Source organism: Lissotriton helveticus, chromosome 4_1, assembly GCF_964261635.1.
Source record: "Lissotriton helveticus chromosome 4_1, aLisHel1.1, whole genome shotgun sequence".
Taxonomy (NCBI): Eukaryota; Metazoa; Chordata; class Amphibia; order Caudata; family Salamandridae; genus Lissotriton; species Lissotriton helveticus.
Genome location: NC_136063.1, coordinates 104,390,028 through 104,408,190, shown reverse-complemented (window position 1 = coordinate 104,408,190; position 18,163 = coordinate 104,390,028). Strand labels below are relative to the sequence as shown.

General features: G+C 48.3%; 1 protein-coding gene across 4 annotated transcripts in view; it reads right to left on the bottom strand.

Moving 5' to 3' along the window:
- NUGGC (nuclear GTPase, germinal center associated) overlaps positions 1-18,163 on the bottom strand; it is a 1,180,213-nt gene that overhangs the window by 1,088,809 nt on the left and 73,241 nt on the right. For all 4 annotated transcript variants that reach the window (XM_078686520.1, XM_078686521.1, XM_078686519.1 and 1 more), the window contains exon 3: positions 8,273-8,466. In XM_078686520.1, coding sequence (XP_078542646.1) covers positions 8,273-8,466 — 194 coding nt within the window. The remainder of the gene's footprint in view (positions 1-8,272; positions 8,467-18,163) is intronic.

The following is an 18,163-nucleotide window of genomic DNA, read 5'->3' as shown; positions in this document are numbered from 1 at the left end:
CTGTTTGAAGGAGACTAGAGTGCTCCCATGGACTTTGCCACTTCGTTGTACTTATTCCTTTTCACAAGCACCTGATCGACCTAAGGACCAAAGAGATGTTCTTTGTCATAGTGTGTTATTTAAAATAAATTGTTGAACTTTGGGCTTAAACCCAGAAATAATTAACCAAACATGCCTTCAGAGCAGGGCGTTAGTGTTGACGGTGTCAGCAGCATCTAGAGCACATCTTACTGAAGAATTAAAAATTAGCTTTGCTTCATGTACCAATTCTTGCGCTTTTGCTTAATGCTTATATGTGAGAAATTGGAGCAATTGCTCCATTTCATCCCAGTGCGCCCTGTTATATCTGGCTAAAAGGCCTTGTGTGTTTGCAATGCACCAGTGATTGGCAGCTTGAGCAGCTATGCGTTTGCCAGAAGCGTCTATTAGCTTGGCTCTTTATCCGGGGGAGGAGCGTACCCAGAGGTTTTGGAATTAGCTCGCTGACAAGCACTGGACACTACCAGTGAGTCTAGTGGTAATTGGCCCTTAATAAATATCGGATCTGTTGGGGAGGGTTTATATTTTTTATCGACTCTAGGAGTAGAGATGCGTGCACGCACAGGATCTTAAAAGGTTGTCAGCAAGTCTCATCATACCATTAAGAATAGAGAGTGTTTGGGTCGACCAGTGTGTGGATCTTAGTGTCTAAAACTAAAAATCCTGTTCTAAGGATTCTTTGTGTAGTACCACCCCATGGTTTTCTGCGGCCCTGGCAATGAGTTCCTGATAAGATACATTGTCCTCAGGTGGAGATGGCTTGGCAGGGGAAAGGTCTGGATCATTGTCTAATGGAGGGTCAATTGTGTAATCCTTCAATGGATTTACTGGTAATTGCATGTCCCCTCATCAATATCGTCCCTGTCAGGCTGAGATAGGGGAGAATTCTGAGGTGTGATGTGCACAGGATTTAAAGTCAGAGAAGAAGGTGGAAGTGGAGGGGATTCTTGAGGTGGATGAAAAGGGCTCGTACCAACATTATTCTTCTTTAAAGGGATCTTGTAATGACTGTCATCATTAGGAAGCGTATGTTTATAAGGCAGCTTGGTATGTGTGAGAAGTTGGCCTGATATGCAGTGCTCACTATTCTAGTGATCACTATGTATCAGTCCAAACAACCCTTATTGATGATTGGTTGTAAGTCAACCTTATAGACCAGCTATCCTAGTAGCATGGATACGAGCAGTCTAAGGCTAAGACTCTAGAGGGCGTGTTAAGCCAGCTGTTTTACCATCACATTACCCCTTGAACACCCAGTGAAAGGACACCACACAAGTTGTTATGAAAATAAACAGTGTATTTATTTATAACAAGACTACCCTGGCTCTTTATGAGACAGGGAGCTAAGCACACAACAAAACTCTTATAAAAATACTTCAAGTCGCACAATTTACACAAATGCCCGAGGGGCACGAAAAACCATATACTACAAAAGTGGAATGCGAATTACTAGCAGGTAAGTAACGATTCTCAGAGGCTTTGGGATCGCTAGGGCTGGACTACTGAACCTTTAGATTTCTAGCAGGAGGCCTAGGGAACTCGTGTGCAGAGTGTGCACTCTCACGCGGGATGCGGGACAAAGTCTATGGAAGCTAGTAAAGACAAAGTTAGTGTTCTCGGGCGAACCCGACTAGGTAGGTCAAAAACGAAAGTGGATCTGGACCCTTGGATAGTGAGGCTATGCTGAGGCACCGAAATGCCGAAGTTACCTAGCCCAGGGGCTGCAGCTGCATAGGTCTGAAAAGACGTCGGGATTCTCCGTTGACGAACCAGGAGCCTGAAGGAAAGGAGTTGCTGGCAGGCGACCAGTGAAGATTGTTTGAGTGATCCAAGCCTGGATCGAAGATGGATGACACCTGAAAGCAGAGGGGACCAAGTTCGTGACTACTAGCCAGTAGTCAGGTGGCACCAGGAGGGCACCGGATGGTAGTCACCTCGACTAGGTGAGTGGGTGACGCTGTGCTCTGCAGTCTCACGGACCAGGAGGCGTTGTCGGCGACCAGGATGGAGGTACGAGCTGTCCCACGATGGATGATGCTGTCCACGTCGCTGGACCCAGGATTGGGGCAACAAGTCTTGGCAAATTCAAGCCCACGCGGTGGACCTAAAATGGCGTCTGGGGTGGACCAGGAGGGTCCGGGGTGCTCCTCTCTTGGAAGGGAGCAAGGGCCAGTCTGGAGCAACCAGACCAGCAACAGTGATGTCGTCGGGCGTCGTTAAGAAGGCCACAAGCCAGCGGGCTAGTAGCCAAACAACGCGGTGAGCAGCAAAAAGCAGAAGGGCCCCACGCAGATCGTAGAGATGCTGGGAGGCGGAACTTCGGTGCTGGAGCTGCTCAGGGTCGGGGCTTCTCGGACCCCAAAGCACTCACCAGAGGATCCCTCGGCGGTCGTGCTGGAAAGAAGTCGTGCAGTCTTGAAGATGGCCGGTCCCTCGAGGTCTCGTCGCACCCACGGTTCTCAGCTTTGCTGTAGAGGTGGGTAGAGGTCAGAGGTGCCAGGGAAGCCGGTTCTCGTCGAGCTGGGCAGTCGGATTCCGGAGGAAGGACTTGCAGCAGACCGCAGTGTTCTTAAGATGGTGCCTGCGGATGCAGGGTGACTACTCCTTAGTCACAAGGGAGAATCTTGAAGAAGAAATCTTGATGTCCTTTCGTAGAAAGTCGTGTCTTGATTCCAAAGATGATCTAATTTGGAAGGGGGCCTGCTCCTACCTTTATCTTGGAAAAGGGGGCTGGCACGCGACTAAGTCCTGCCCTATGGGTGGGACCAGGAGGGGGGTGGTTACACCCCTCTCCTTTGGCGGGCTTTCCCAAGCTCAGGGGCTGGTGTGCCCCTGGAACTGGTTCAAGCCGGCCTATGCACAGTGAGCACCGGGGTGCCACTTGCAGTCACCTTCCTCTAAAGCCCTGCCTACCTGGAATACACAAAACCCTGTCTGGGACGGTGCTGGCACCGCCCCTGGCAGGAAACACTTTGTCCTTGCCTCCTGCTCTGGGAGGACTCCCAGCAGCAGGAGGGCAGACTTGTGTCTCGGTGGCAGCATCCATTTTGTGGATGCTAAGGCTCTGTCTGACTTTAACCGGGGTTACAGGTTACCTCCATGTCGTGTCCCTCTAGAAGGGTGGAATGCTAACCCCGTCGCCAGAATTGGCGAGGGGTTAGTATTCCAATTCGTATGACACCTTACTCGACATGTTTTGATAAAGCGATACCAGAGTTGGCATATAACCGCGAGGATTATAATGCACTTAAGAGTATATGGTATGCGATATCATGGAAACGGCTAAGGGATAGATCCCGAAAGCCGCAGACAGGCTCAGCTCATGCCAGAGCACTATCTCACACGATTCCAAGCACTCTGCCTTCAGGATTGTTAAGGCCTGCCATAGGAATGTGTCCATTTAGGTTTAGATATAGGAATACTATATCTAAAGCAAAGGGTGTTTACACCTCCTTGCCCCAGCTGTCGTGCAGCCAGTTGTGTCAGATTTAGTTAGTCAGTCCAGGGGTGGCATAATACATGCTGCAGCCCCTGGGAGACTTCTGGGTGCACCTCAGCCCTGGTTACAGGGACTTGAGAGGGCCCAGTGCCAATTCAGTACCTGGGTACAATTTGGATTAGAGAGAACAGCTAGGCTGTGGGTCTGATTAGCAGGCCCACAGCCAGGGAAAGTCGTAAACCAGTGAAGCAAAAAGCAAAAATCTGGGTGATCATAGGATTGCAGACCCTACTCTCCTACAGTATGAATATGTCCCGTTTCTGAGTTTATATAAAGTGTCTTGTTTGGGATCCGATTTTGGAGGAACAATGTCTAAATGTGGATCCAAAGGGACATCTTTCGGTTCCGACGTTTTCGGTGCTGAGATGGGATGGCCTTCGGGCATGGAGGATCTCCGGTTCAAAGGCGGTTTCTTTTTTGGGGTGGAGGATTTTGGCTCACAGCCAGATTTGGACTTCGAACCGGAGGATTTCGGTTTCAAAGAAGATTTGGGGGACTCTGTCTCAAGCCAGAAGGCTTGACTGAGTGATTTGAAGCTGAGCCGGAAGGTGGGACGTCGGAAACGTCATCTCGGTGCCGACCTTAACTAGAAGGCAGAGGCGGTGCCGAAGCCTAAGGTTTTTGGGGAATGGGTTGGTGGGACAAGGGGTCTTCAGTACTCACGTCACCCTGTCCTTGCGGAAGTTCTTCGACATTGAGGACCATCTTGAGCTTCAAATTCGACTCCGGCGCGGAGAAGGCCTCCTTCTCCTCCACCGCAGCACCAATTTCTTCTTGCCCGGATTCTTCAACTAAGCTATCCCGCCGTGTCTTCGATGTTTTGACGCTGCATTTCTCAAGGTCAAGCCCGACGATCACAAAGGGTTTTCTTCTACCACAACGATCTGCAAGATTTGCAGTCTTCTTCTTTGGACCCCTGTCCCCACCACATTTTCAACAGAGCCGCTGACACCATCGCATCCCATGCTCTGCCACACCATCAACCGCTCCCTGGCAACCGCCATATTTCCTGACGACTGGAAAAATGCCGAGGTCAACCCCCTCCTGAAGAAACCCTCGGCGGACCCCACTGACCTAAAAAACTACAGACCCATCTCCCTGCTCCCGTTTCCAGCGAAAATCATTGAGAAAGCCATCAACAGCCAACTCGCCACATTCATCGAAGAGCACAACATCCTCGACTCCTCCCAATCCGGCTTCAGAAAAAACCACAGTACGGAAACCGCCCTCCTCGCTGCAACAGACAACATCCGCACCCTACTGGACAAAGGAGAAACAGCAGCCCTCATCCTCGACCTCTCAGCAGCGTTCGACACAGTCTTTCACCAGACCCTAATAAGCAAACTCCATGACGCATGGATCCAAGACAAGGCCCTCAACTGGATCCGCTCCTTCCTCTCCGGCAGAACGCAGCGGGTCAGACTCCCCCTTTCCTCTCGGACCTTCAAATGGATCCCCCTCAAACACAGACAGACCGTCACTCACGCCCTGGTCACCAGCAGACTAGACTACGGCAACGCACTCTACGCCGGAACAAACAAAAACCTCACCCACAAGCTACAGTACATCCAGAACGCCGCCGCAAGACTGGTCCTCGACCTGCCAAGACACTGCCACATCTCTCAGCACCTGTGCACACTCCACTGGCTCTCCATCGAAACTAGTCACCTTCAAGATGCTCATCCACGCCCACAAGGACCTCTACGACACCTGACCAGCATACCTAAACAGCAGACTCAAATTCCACGCACCCCAGAGGATCACCCTCCCACTCCACCTCAGACAGACAACATCGCTCCCCATCTTTGTAAGAAACCTCAAAACCTGGCTCTTCGACAGACCCCCCCCCCCCCCTCCTTGATGGACAGGAGCCTTCTAAACCCCCCCACCCCTAGCGCCTTCAGACCCTTACGGGTGAGTAGTAGCCCTTAACAAACACCTGATTTGTGCTCCGCAGACAAGCACAAGTTACACACCTGGTGTGAGTTGGTACGTGGATACTTTGCATGGCACTGAGGACAAAATTTGAACATTGACTGAACCGATGCCGGGAGAAGTGGGAAACAGGTACGAAACAATACCGTCGAGGACAGAGTGGATTGCTCACTGAGTGGAACCCGACGGCCAGTTTTGAACAAGAGCGCAGCAATACACGTCAGAACCAGATGGCAGAAAACAACTATCTAACACTATCACCGAAAGGAGGAATCACCTTACCTTGGACTGGAAAGACTTCTTTGAAGATAAATAACTTGCAAACATCCGGACCCAACACTGGATGGTAGGAGTATGCAAAGAAAGTGTATCTACAGCACACATGCCTCAAACAGTGGTGATTGACTGATTTGACCATGAGGACCTTATGCATGAATTTATATAGGCAATTTAGCATACCCCGGGACTTTGGATGGAGCCATAGAAGTTCACTGTAGAGCGCACAAAAATAATCTTCCAACAACCTCGCTTTGTCTGCCAGGCTAAGGTTGGAACTTGGTCTGGGATACCAGACTTCAGACTGTCAAGTAGCCACGTTATAGTACTACAGCAGGGTCACAATGGCACACGCACAGTTGGTAAAGAAAAACCCACCTAAAATACATCTCTGAAACCCCAGGGAACCCTTGGTATGACCAAGTACTTAACGCACTGTGTTCGCTCCCATGACAGGCTTTACCCTACCAGGTGGAACCATCTATTTACTACATGGAAAAAGGTAATTAATCAGCAACTAAAGGAGACCTCCATGGACTGTCTGCAGCTCCTCAGGAACTCGGATGCAGCCGAGGCATTAAATGACTACTACCTAGCCGGCTTCCGCAACCATATCTACACAAAGCTATAAATGTGGTAACTCACAGACAGATCTTCTACATGGGGTCACTAGTCCTGCTAATTAAAGGTGTTAACCCCTCCTGGGCCTGCTTCAATGAAAAGAGAGATAGCAGAATTTGTTCCTTTTAAATCGATTTGTGGTTACATCTGTTGTGCTGCTATCCTTTCCTGGAACATCAGAAAAGGCAATGATATGTCTGGCCTACGGGGCTTGAACATGCCAGGGAGAGTCTAGTATTTGCTTCCCAAATTCTGCCCCATAGGGCCCTAGCAAGATGTGCCAAATGTGTCCCCATACTCGGGCAGTGTCTATCAGTGAGCTCGGTCATGGCCAGTAAAGAAAAGCAAATAAGAACGGGCGACTGAGTAATAGTGGAAGAACCCTGAATTGCACTGACCGCATTGGTCAATGTATATATTTTAAACAGCAAAGATAAGGACCTGGCATTAATGACAATGATGACTATTAGTTAATGACAGATTTGATAGACTGTTTACAATTATCATGATCGCCACATGTTTTATATACAGATGTTTTAAGCATTTTATCTGATAATTATTTTATCTTCTCTAGAGCTTATCTATTTGTAATGGTTTAATTAAACAATAAAGCTTACAACTGCTATAGGCAAAGGGCATTTTTATTAAACAAAGTCTTCAAGCAGGAAGTAACATTCATGCACCAACAACCATTTGGCTGTCAAACCCAATACTCATCCACTCCCCTATCCACTCACCTATTAATCCATCTATGATTACCCATCCCTCCAAACACATTTACCCTCACTTATGCAACTATCCACCGTTTCCCATGTTAATCATCAACTCTCGACACCAACCACATATTCACACCCATGCATTAATCCGTCAACCCACTATTCATCGGTCTATCCACACTTGGATTTTTACAGCAAAGCAGCTGCAACCATCCATCTACCCATCTATTACTATATACACCCTCAGCCATCAAATTATTTAGCCAACACTGTAGATAGCACCATATCCTTTGGTCTCTACATGTGCCCGCTTGTGTCATCTGGCTGCAAGAAAGAGAGAAAAAAGAGAACGTGTGTGCATCTGGGTGTAGTCAGAATGCCTATGGGTCCATCAGGGTTCACCTCCTGAGTGGCAGTAAATTATGAGAGGCTGTCATAGGGAACTATATTCTCTGTAGCAGGTATGTTAACTCGGTATGTTTTACCACATGCAGTTAAGTAAGGAAGAGGTTTGATTGGCTGTTAAAACTAAGTTGACTCTTCTAGTGTGATTAAAAAAAAGTTTAAGACATAAGAAAACTGGCTCTCACCTCCCTCCTGTTTTCATGTTGCATTCTAGCAGGCTGAAGTAACTTGAGATACCATGCAGCACTTGTAAAATCATTTAATCTGCATAGTACCAGATATGCTTTTTCCAAGTCTCTGTGGGGGCCCTAGAAGTACAGTTTGGGGTGCACAGGAAGACGATTTTGTATTGAAAACACGTTCTCATTTTCAAAAGAAACACAAGGGAAGTATCATAAACTTTTGAGTTTTTTTGTGCATCTCTTCAACATATGCAGTCTTTGGAACAACACAAACAAAGATTTACAGGGATTGGTTCCAACGAGCAGTAAGACAATAAAGGAGCATATTCTGAGGGTGGTGACCTAGATTAAGACATCACCTAAACAAGTATCGAGGGTTTCAAACAGTTTCAAGCGGTTTTCTAGTGGCAGCACGGGGGGATTTTTTTTTTTTTAAAACACAGTCTCCTCAAAGAAACTTATAGTTGGCCATCTAACCAGGTGACAGGCAAGCTAAAAAAGCCTTGCAGATTGTCCATCGAAAAGTATAACATCTTCTTTCACCCCCGAGCAATAAATGCACTTTAAACCTATGCAGAAAGCACTTTGGATGACACTACCTTCAATACGGATGTCATTAACGTAAATGCCCGTCAAACTGGAATCCACAATTTTATGTGTGTCCAATGGAGGGTTTCGGACGACTCTGGCATGTACCCGGGAGATGTAGTCCTTGCAGCTTGCGGTGGGGCAGCTGATGAAGTAATCCACAACATCTTGATTCCTTCCAATAAGTGTGGTCACCTTGTTGAAGCTTTAACACAAAATATTAGACTTGAGCTTTTATCATCAGTGCCAGACTATGATACAAGTATACAAGACAAGGGTTTGTTATTAATGCTGTACACTCCATGAAAGTATTACGTTTTACTTTTTCACAGGGATACAAATGTTAATTAAGTACAATTAAAGCACAGAGCATTTAATGAAGAACTGAACTGAAAGGGTGTGGTGTAATTTTCACTAAACACAGAAAATAGGAAGACGAGAAAGAGAGAAAGACAAGAAAAATGAAGGTAAGTCAAAGGCAGGGAAGAAAGAAACAAACTTTTAAAGAAGGAAAGAACAAAAGAGGAAGAGAAGAAAGAAAGAAAACAGGCAAGAATGAAAGGCAAAAACAGATGAAGGGATGGGAGGGTGGAGGAGTTTTGGGGGATGTTCATGGTCACAGTGATGATGATTGCAGGATGCATGCCACCACTACTGTTTTGCAATGTATACAGGATATGGAATGCACACACATATTACTTGTGGGCCCAGGGATGGGCATTTGGCTTGATGACGCAGGAGGAGGGTAGTACCCTAAGGGTGCTTTCTTGGAATGGTCGGGGCCTCGGGGAACCACGAAAACAAAGGAAAGTTTTGGCATACCTAGACAGGCAACAGATTCAGGTGGTGCTTTTGCAAGAGACCCATATTGCACCCAGAACCACAACTTCGTTTGCTAGTCGTTGGGCGAGCTGTCTTGTGTTTTCCTCCTATTCTTCTTATACCTGAGGTACGAGGCCCTACTTTGTAAATATTTTTTTTTAAACACTACGCTATGAGCTGCTTAGATTGTTATGGGGGGGAAACAGGCGAGGCTAAGTTGGTCAGTGCTAACGAGACCTTATGAACAAGGAGGTTTTGATGTGCCCGATTTTGAGGTTTATTATTTAAGTGCACGAGCTTTCTATGCTTATTATTGGATACACCCTCCCCGATACATGCCACAGATAGCTGTTGAGGACTGGCTTGCCGACCCCATTCCACGGAATGGCATAATAAAGGGACCTGTTCGGGAGCGGGCGACGCCACCTACTACTGTCACTGGGACAGTGGATGCATGGCACCGAATCGTAGCGCTGCTTGGGATGCTCATTCTTTACTTTCTGCTGCATCCGTTGACATATCATCCTGATCTATCGCTGTTGCAGGAAAAAGGCTTCCAAGACCTGTGCAAGCGCGCAAACATTGTCACCTGGGGAGATCGCTTCCAAGATGGACAATTTCGGTCCCTTGATCACTTACTATCTGGTCTCCGGCCCACGCCTTTAGACACTTTTTATATATTAGGCTTAGGCAAGGAATGCAGGCCATCCTTCCAGATTTTCCCCACGAACCAGTGAAGGAAGGTGGATATCTGACTATGGTTACCCCCAAACTTTTTGCCTGGTGTTTAGCTGGTTTTTGACTTTAGTTGGCCTGGGATCCTGCAATTCAGGGTCCCAGGCTAATTGCTCTCTCCTTAAAATGGACTCTATGTACCTTAGGTACATACCCATTTGGAACTGGTTCACCTTATTGGCCCCTGTAACAGTGTACCCAGGTAACCAGGGCATAGGTGCTTCCAAGGCCTACCAGGGGCTGCAGCACGTATTGTGCCACCCCTTGCCTGGCCTCCACATTTGACACAACTGGCTGATCACTCAGCTGGGGTAAGTCGGTGTAACCACCCCTTACTTAGGTATAGTATGCCTATGTCTAACCCAAAATGGACACATATGTTCCTATCAGCCACTCCTATGGAAGGCCTCATCAATCCTGGAGGCAGAGTGCTTGGAAATATGTGAGATGGTGCTCTGGCATGAGCTGAGCCTGTCTGCAGCTTTCGGAACCATGTCCTTTAGCTGTTTCATGATACTGCCATACCATATACTCTTAAGTGCATTATGAACCTCGCGGTTAAATGCTATCTTTGGTTTGGCTTTATCAAAACATGTCGAGTAAGGTGTCATACGAATTGGAATACTACCCCCTCGCCAGTTCTGGCGACGGGGGTAGCATTCCACCCTTCTAGAAGGACACGACATGTACCTAGCCTGAACCCCAGTTAAAGTTAAACAGAGCCTCAGCATCACAAAATGGATGCTGCCACCACAGACACAAGTCTGACCTCCTGAGTCCTTCCAGCGAGGGCAGCTTGGACAAAGGGTTTCCTGCCTTGGGAGGTGCTAGCACCACCCCAGACAGGATTTTGTGTATTGGGTAGGACAGGGCTGAATAGAATCAGACATGCCTGGGGCACACAAGGTGTCCCTGTGCATAGGCCAGTTCAAACCGGTGCTGGGGCTTTCCAGCCCCAGTCCTGGCACGAAACTGGACAAAGGAGAGGGGGTGTAACCACCCCCCTTCATGGTCCCACCCAGAGGAGGGACCTAGTAGGTGATCCGGCCCCCCAGATTCGAATAAGAGTGGAAGCTGTGTCCTGAGACTTCAGATCATCCTGAATCAACTTGAAACTAAGAAGACGACTGGACTTCGACATTCTGCTGCACAGAAGACTGAAGAGCATCTCCCTTGTGGCCTAGGAGTGGCCACCCTGTGAACACAGGCACCATCCAGTAACTAGACGTCTGCTTTGCCGCCGCCTCCCGCCGGAGCCCGAGCCCAGAGCCTGACAAGACCCAGACTCCCAGACTTCTCACAGCCCGATCCACAGTCCCTTCCAAGAAGGGACCCGTGGAGGCACCGAGAGACGTGGGACCGGACCTCTTGAAAGACCCCCGAGAAGCTGACTGCGCAGCACCCGAGGCACCCTCGACGCTGTGCTTTGGGGTTTGAGAAGCCCCAACCTCGAGCAGCCCTTGCACCGAAGATCAGGCCCCCAGCATCTCCACGATCTGCGTGGGGCCCTTTTGCACTGTCCCACTCGACGCGCCATCCCGGCCACTTGCCACGTGGCTAGCGGCCCTCTTGGCGACGAAAACGACAAACTACACCGCTGGTCTGGTTGCTCCAGACTGGCCCTTGCTCCCCTGAAAAGGAGCACCAGCTCTGACTTTGCTGGTCCGAGTGAGAAGCGTGAATCACTTCCTGCGTGGCTTGCTTTAGCCAAGGCCTGTTTGCTCCAATCAAGTTGCCGACACCGCCATCAGCGAGAGCCTACGTGGGACAGCTCGTGACCGACTCCTGGACGTCCTTGACCTCTTCGTGTCCACGTGGCTGCAGAGACAATCTTCACGACATCACCTGTTTGCGCCCGACATCGCCTGGTTCCTTCCTGGTTCCACGGTAGTCACTGGCTAGTGACTTTGAACATTGTCCCCTCTACTTTCAGGTCTTCACCTCTTCAGATTCACCCTTGGATCCACCGAAACTCTTCACATCGAGCCGCCTGCAGCATCTTCAGCTCCAAGCACCATCGAACTGCGTGACGAAACCCGACACTACTTCGACCCTGTGCACCCGCTTCCTGTGGGTGAGGTAACTCAGCAACGCCGGTGTTCCCACACTGGTATACACCTCTAGTGTCTGTGTCTAAAGTTTCATCCTTCTAGGTCACTCGGAAGGTTCCTTAATAACTAACTTTGTAACTTTTACGCACCATTGACATTGCATTGCATTGCAGGGCTCGACAAATCATAAAAAATGCTCTAGACCTGCAGGTCTAGTAAACTACAAAATCTCCTCGACCTAACTTAAATGAACTTGACCTCAAACTCTGAAAACTGAGCAAATGTGACAAGTTAACAAGATTTAAAAGCATTTTTATTGCTCATTTACTTTATGAGCAATAAAGATACCTTTAAATCTTGCTATCTTGTCACATTTCCTCTGCTTTCAGAGGCAGAGGTCAAGTGTCAAGTTTGTATTCCTACTCGCCAGAAAGGGCGAGTAGGACCTAAAAATAGCTCGTCCTTAATCAATGTCACTCGCAAATGCGAGCGGTCGAGTGAATTTTTCGAGCCCTGCATTGGTAATGCGTGCACTTTCCGCACTGCACCCGAGTCCTGCGGGCCTTCCCGACTTCTTCACTGCTAGTCCCGAACAGCTCCAGCGATTCCCCAGGCCCTAGGCCTCTTCACTTTCCCCATAGTGGTTCTTATACCACTATTTTAGTATATGGTTTAGGTGGCCCCTAGGGCTCATCCATAATTGTGCAAATTTTGTATATTTAAACTGTGTTTTGTTTTAACGTATCTGCTTCTGTGCTCATAAAGAGTATAGGGGATATTTGTAGAAATAAATCTAGATATATTTTCAATATATATCTGTGTGGTGTCCTTTCATTTGGTATTCAAGGGATTGTGTATGGTAAAACAGCTTGCTTCACATGCCTTTACAGAGTTTAGCCTAAGACTGCTTAGTCCATGCTACGCCTAGGATAGCTTGTCTATAAGGTTGACTTTACAACCTGCACCAAGGGGGTTGCTTGGCATGGTACAAGGTGATCACTAGAACTAGTGAGCATCATATACCAGGCCAACTTCTCACAACCAGCATGTCTCCCACCGCTACATCAGATGTTAGGATCTGACCAGGGGACACATCTTGTTTCGCAGCTATACAATAGTATGCGGTCACATAGGACGGGACTAAGCAGTAGGTCACGAGACCATTGGAATACTGACTTGGGGCGGGAGCTGACTGATGAACAAAGGCAGTATTGTTGTGGCAAACGGCGCAAATCTCATCCAGCTGTAGGTTGGGAGTCATACACTATAAGTACCTGCACAGGTTATATTACACACCGGAAAGGAAATTGCGGTTCAAGCTGGTGGATACTGGCAGGTGCCTGCGATGTCGACAATTGGGGGCAGGATTCCTACATTTAGCGTGGGAGTGTCCGTCCATACTAGCGTATTGGGAGGAAGTCTTAACGGCGCTGGGGGACATGACTGGGAGTGTACTAGAGAGAGACCCCTTGCTCACATTGTTGGGATATACAGCACAGATCCCTCTGCTATATCGGAAGTTCATCGCTATGTCACTACTGTTAGCTAAACGGAGGGTAGCGTGTAGGTGGGGGCAGGGACGGGCCCCGAAATTTAAGGAGTGGATGGCGGATCTGCTATATTGTCAGGAGCAACATACTACATATGCTCAATTGTTGCCAATGTCGACCCAACCCAAGGATATCTGGGGCCCTCTACAAGCATATTTAGCGCGCCAGGACGGGTCCATAATGATAATGATGAGGGCATGACTACGTGACCTCCTGTGGATCGAAGTGTGTAGATAATGGTCTTTAGTCTACAGTTATACATGAACACTGTATTATGCAACATTGGCTGCTGTCAATCGGACACTCTAAATTGGTAATATCCAAACGTGTGCTTTTCATTGTAGGAGAAATATCCGTAACATTGTATAAATCAGGGGGTGGGGGTATATGGATGATGATTTGGGGCTAGATCACTGTGACACTGTAATATGTAGCATATTTCTATTTGCTATTGTATGGAAATCTATAAATAAAGTTTTAAAAAAAACAGATGAAGGGAAAAGGCGAAAGAAAGAAAAAAGGAATAAAGAAAGACAGAGAAAGAAAGAAGGCAAGCAAAAAGAAAGATGAAGGTAAGAAAGAAAAAGCATTTGCAATGCAATAGGTCTTGCATTTGTTAAAGTTGGATCTGTTGGCGTTGAAAAGGACAATGTTTTTTTAGTTTTGGTTTTTTATTTGCAGTGGAGTGATCATATTTGCATAGTGCTTTTGCCTTTGGTATGACCTTATGGTACTGGAGAACGAGTCAATGGGAAATAGGTTATGAGGGAAAGGAGATGAGAGTAATATGCTGCCTGAAAAAAAAGTAACAACATTCTGGAAAAAGCAAACCCTTCTAGGGAATGCAAGATCAAGTAAAGCATGTGAAATGTAAGCAGAAATCCACAGGGTGCCGCACTGAGTAATAATGAAAGTCAACAACATCTTGTAAAAAGCAAACAGTGATAAGGAATGCAAGATCAAGTAAAGCATGTGAAATGTAATCAGGAACAACATGGTTACCGTGCCTGTGCACTATGAGAACTAATCATCGTAGGCTAAGGGGCTGTGATTAACTGTACATGTTTACGCTGCAACTTTCGTGTAGTGCAGCACAGAGCAAAGAACTGAATACCCAGATTTCACTGCTGGAGCACTGAGTCCGAGCACCACGCCCAATGCCTGACAGGGGCACAAAGATTTTCCGCTCTGCTGGATCAGATCACCATCCCAGTCAGAAGTGAAGTCAGTGGTTGCTGGCGAGGATCCGAGGGAGAGGTTAATGTTAAAAGAAAGAAAAAGGAAAAAAGTACCTTTTCACAGTTTCCTCACCATGTTTCTCCTCTGCAGTCCCTTGCTCCATCCGGCCTTTCCTCCGTGGTCCCTGGTTCAGCCAGAAAAGGAAGCACACCCAGGCTCCCCATAGCCAATCACAACGCTGCAATGTAGCGTTGTGATGTCTGAGCACTGTGGATCGGAGCTCTAACAGGCAGTGGGAGCCTGGCATGTTCTCCACCAAGAACGCAATACAGCCTGGGTGAAAACATGCAAAGTGCGCATGAATGTATGGCCAGCCAAACATACATGCGCACTTTCAGAGTGTGCCTGCCTACCTCTCCTCCCCCTTCTCTGAGAGCAGAGCAGGCCCGCCCACTCCGCTAAGACAAAGTAGCAGGAACAAATAAAATGGTAATAACCGGTCGTTAATATCATTTTATTTTTCCTTTATTTCTCTGCTATCCAGCCTTAGCGGAGGAGCTGCCATTAGTTGGATAGTTGGGATTTAAAAAAAATCTTCCGCCAGCCTTGCATTGCGGTTGGTGAACACTGCATGCCTACTAGGCCGTTACTCCTACTTCCTGTGGGAAACAGTTGTGCAAGTGTTGCCACAGGTCCCAGAGGAGGCCTGGCCATCCACTCCCAATCGATATCTGACAGGAGAGATGAGGCAAAGTTCATTATTCGCTGTGGTCTTGATACGACCGCCTCGCTGCGCAAAGCAATTTCATGGAGCGGGGCTGTTCCAAGCCATGCCTGGCTAAAAACGTCTGGATTTTCTGGGGATATCCAGGCTTCCCTCATACACATACTCTTTGGTGGCACCTGTCTCTTTGGAGAGTAGGCAGACATGACCCTGGCCTCAATGTCTCACGGGCTACGGCCAACTCCTTGGGCCTCTCAGAGGTCACACATCCCCTGCCTGCCTTTCGCGGCTATGGAAATGGCTTTCATCCGCGCCAACCATATCCCAGCCCCAAGACAGGGCAAGTTCTGCAAACTTGGCACAGCTCGTTACGACCCCGTGGGACGGGAGCCAGAGGTTGGGGCAGTCCACCACCCACCCTGCAGCCTCAGCTTCCAAACCCTCCTAGTCCGGCACGTCAGGTGGGTTGTAAAGATAGTCCGAAGGGGGTACTCCTTCCCCTTCTAGTCTACCCATCCCTCCATGCCTCCAACTCACAGAGGATCACCTGACTGCTTCAGAAGGAAGTCCTGACTCTTGGCCAAGGGAGCCACAGAGAGGGTTCCGGCGCCAGAAGTAGGCTGTGGTTGTTATTCCGGCTACTTTCTGGTCCCGAAGAAGGGAAAGGTATGTGCCCTATCCTAGATCTGCGAGATCTTGACTACTTTCGCTCATCGGCACTAAAGCGGTTTACAGTGGGCCACACGCTCTTTCAGTTCACGGTGCTCCCCTTTGGCCTTACCAGCGCCCCTCAGGTGTTCACCAAGGGGATGGCTGGGGGTCCCAGCTTATCGGCGCAGACCAGGGGTGTCAGTCTTCCCCTAACTCTACGACTGGCTTTTGAAGGCAAGTTCGCCCCAGGCTGTCTTCTCCCACCTCCAGGCCACAGCGAACCTCCTGCTTTCGCTAGGGTTCACTATCAATATGCTGAATTCACACCCGACTCCTTTTCAGACGCTCCCTTTCATAGGAGCTATTCTGGACACAGTGCAGTTTTGGGCCTATCCTCCCGAGCTGAGAGTCCAAGAGATTTAGGCTAGGATACTGATGTTTCAGCTTCAATCCTGGATTTCGATGAGAATTACTCTGAAAATGCTGGGCCTCATGGCCTCCAGCATCCTGCTTGTGACGCATGCCAAATGGCATTTGCAGGCTCTACACTGGGACCTGAAGTTCCAGTGGGTGCAGCATCAGGGGAATCACTCCGACATGGTTCATATCTTGGAGGAAATTGCACAGGCCCTGCAGTGGTGGCTGACCAACCGCGATTGGGTCTGAGGCAGACCCCTCTCCCTTCCCTAATCAGATCACACAGTAGTGACAGATGTGTCAGTCCTAGGTTAGGGCAGTCATCTGGGAGAGGTGGAGATCAGAGGACTCTGGTCTCCGGCAGGATCCAAACTCCACATCAACTTGTTGGCGCTCCAAGCGATTCTCTTGCCATTGAAAGCCTTTCTTCCTTCAATCAAGAGAATGCTGGTTCGAGTGTTCACGGACCTCACCACCGCCATGTGGTAAAGCCCTAAACAGGGTGGGATTGGGTTATTGACCCTTTGTCAAGAGCCCTGCGTCTCTGGATATGGTTGGAACAGCAGGTCATATCCCTGGTGGTTCAAACACCTAACAGTTTCTCTGAACACCAGGGCGGACAAGCTCAGCCATCGATGCCTAGCGGATCACAAATGGCGTCTCCATCCGGAGGTGATGCAAGGTCTCTTTAAACAGTGGGAAGAACCTTGGTTTGATCTGTTCTCTGAAAAAGCGCAATGTCAGCAGTTTTGCGCACTGAGTTTCTAAGGCGGCTCTCGCTCGGAGACGCTTTTCAACTCTAGTGGAGCTCAGGCCTTCTATATGCCTTTCTGCTCATACCCATACTGCCCAGAGTGCTCAAGAAGATCAGGAGCGACCGGGCCCAAGTCATTCTTGTGGTTTCGGACTGAGCATATAGAGTCTGGTATCCTGAGCTTCTCCAATTGAGAATCGATCCTCCTATAGCTGCCTCTTCAGGAGGATGTTAAGTCACAGTAGCAAGGGAGGGTTCTCCACCAGAACCTGTCAACTCTATGCCTTCTTGCGTGGAGGTTGAGTGGCACCAGTTGATAACATTCAACCTTCCTCCCGAAGTTTGCAATATTATTTTAGCTGCCAGGCGGCCCTCCACCAAGACCGTGTAAACCTGCCAGTGGAATTAATTTGTGAAATATTATACAGAAAGATCTACTGATCCTCTTTCTGCTTCCCTCTCTACTTTTTATTTTGACCATTGCCCAGCAGGGCTCTGCTCTGAGCACTGTCAAAGGGAACCCGGGCACTCTCAAAGGTTACCTTTCGGCCCGGTCTGCCTTCTTGAGGCTGCCAGACCAACCCTCCTTATTTGAATCCTCTATTGTACATAGATTTCTTAAGGGGCGTGTACATATGTTCCCTGATTAGCAGGATCCCAGCAAACTACAGTCAAAACACACTGACCCCAGGTAAAAAGTGGGGGTAACCATGAAAGCAGATCCTGCTTTCTTACAATCTGTCAACTAGTCTGACTGTCTATCCACCTGTCTTTCTCTCTATCCATGACCTCCCTCACTGCTTGTCTATCTATCTGCCTACCTACCGGTCTGGCTGTCTAACTCTGTTTGCCCACCTACGACTGACTATTTGCCTATCTACCGGTCTATCTAACTGCCTGTATCTATCTATACATTTACCCATCTATCTTTTCAAACAAGTCTTTGTATCTATCTATCTAGGCAACTATCTCCAACTGTGCAATCTTGTCTAGGTATGAAACCGTATCTATCAATATAT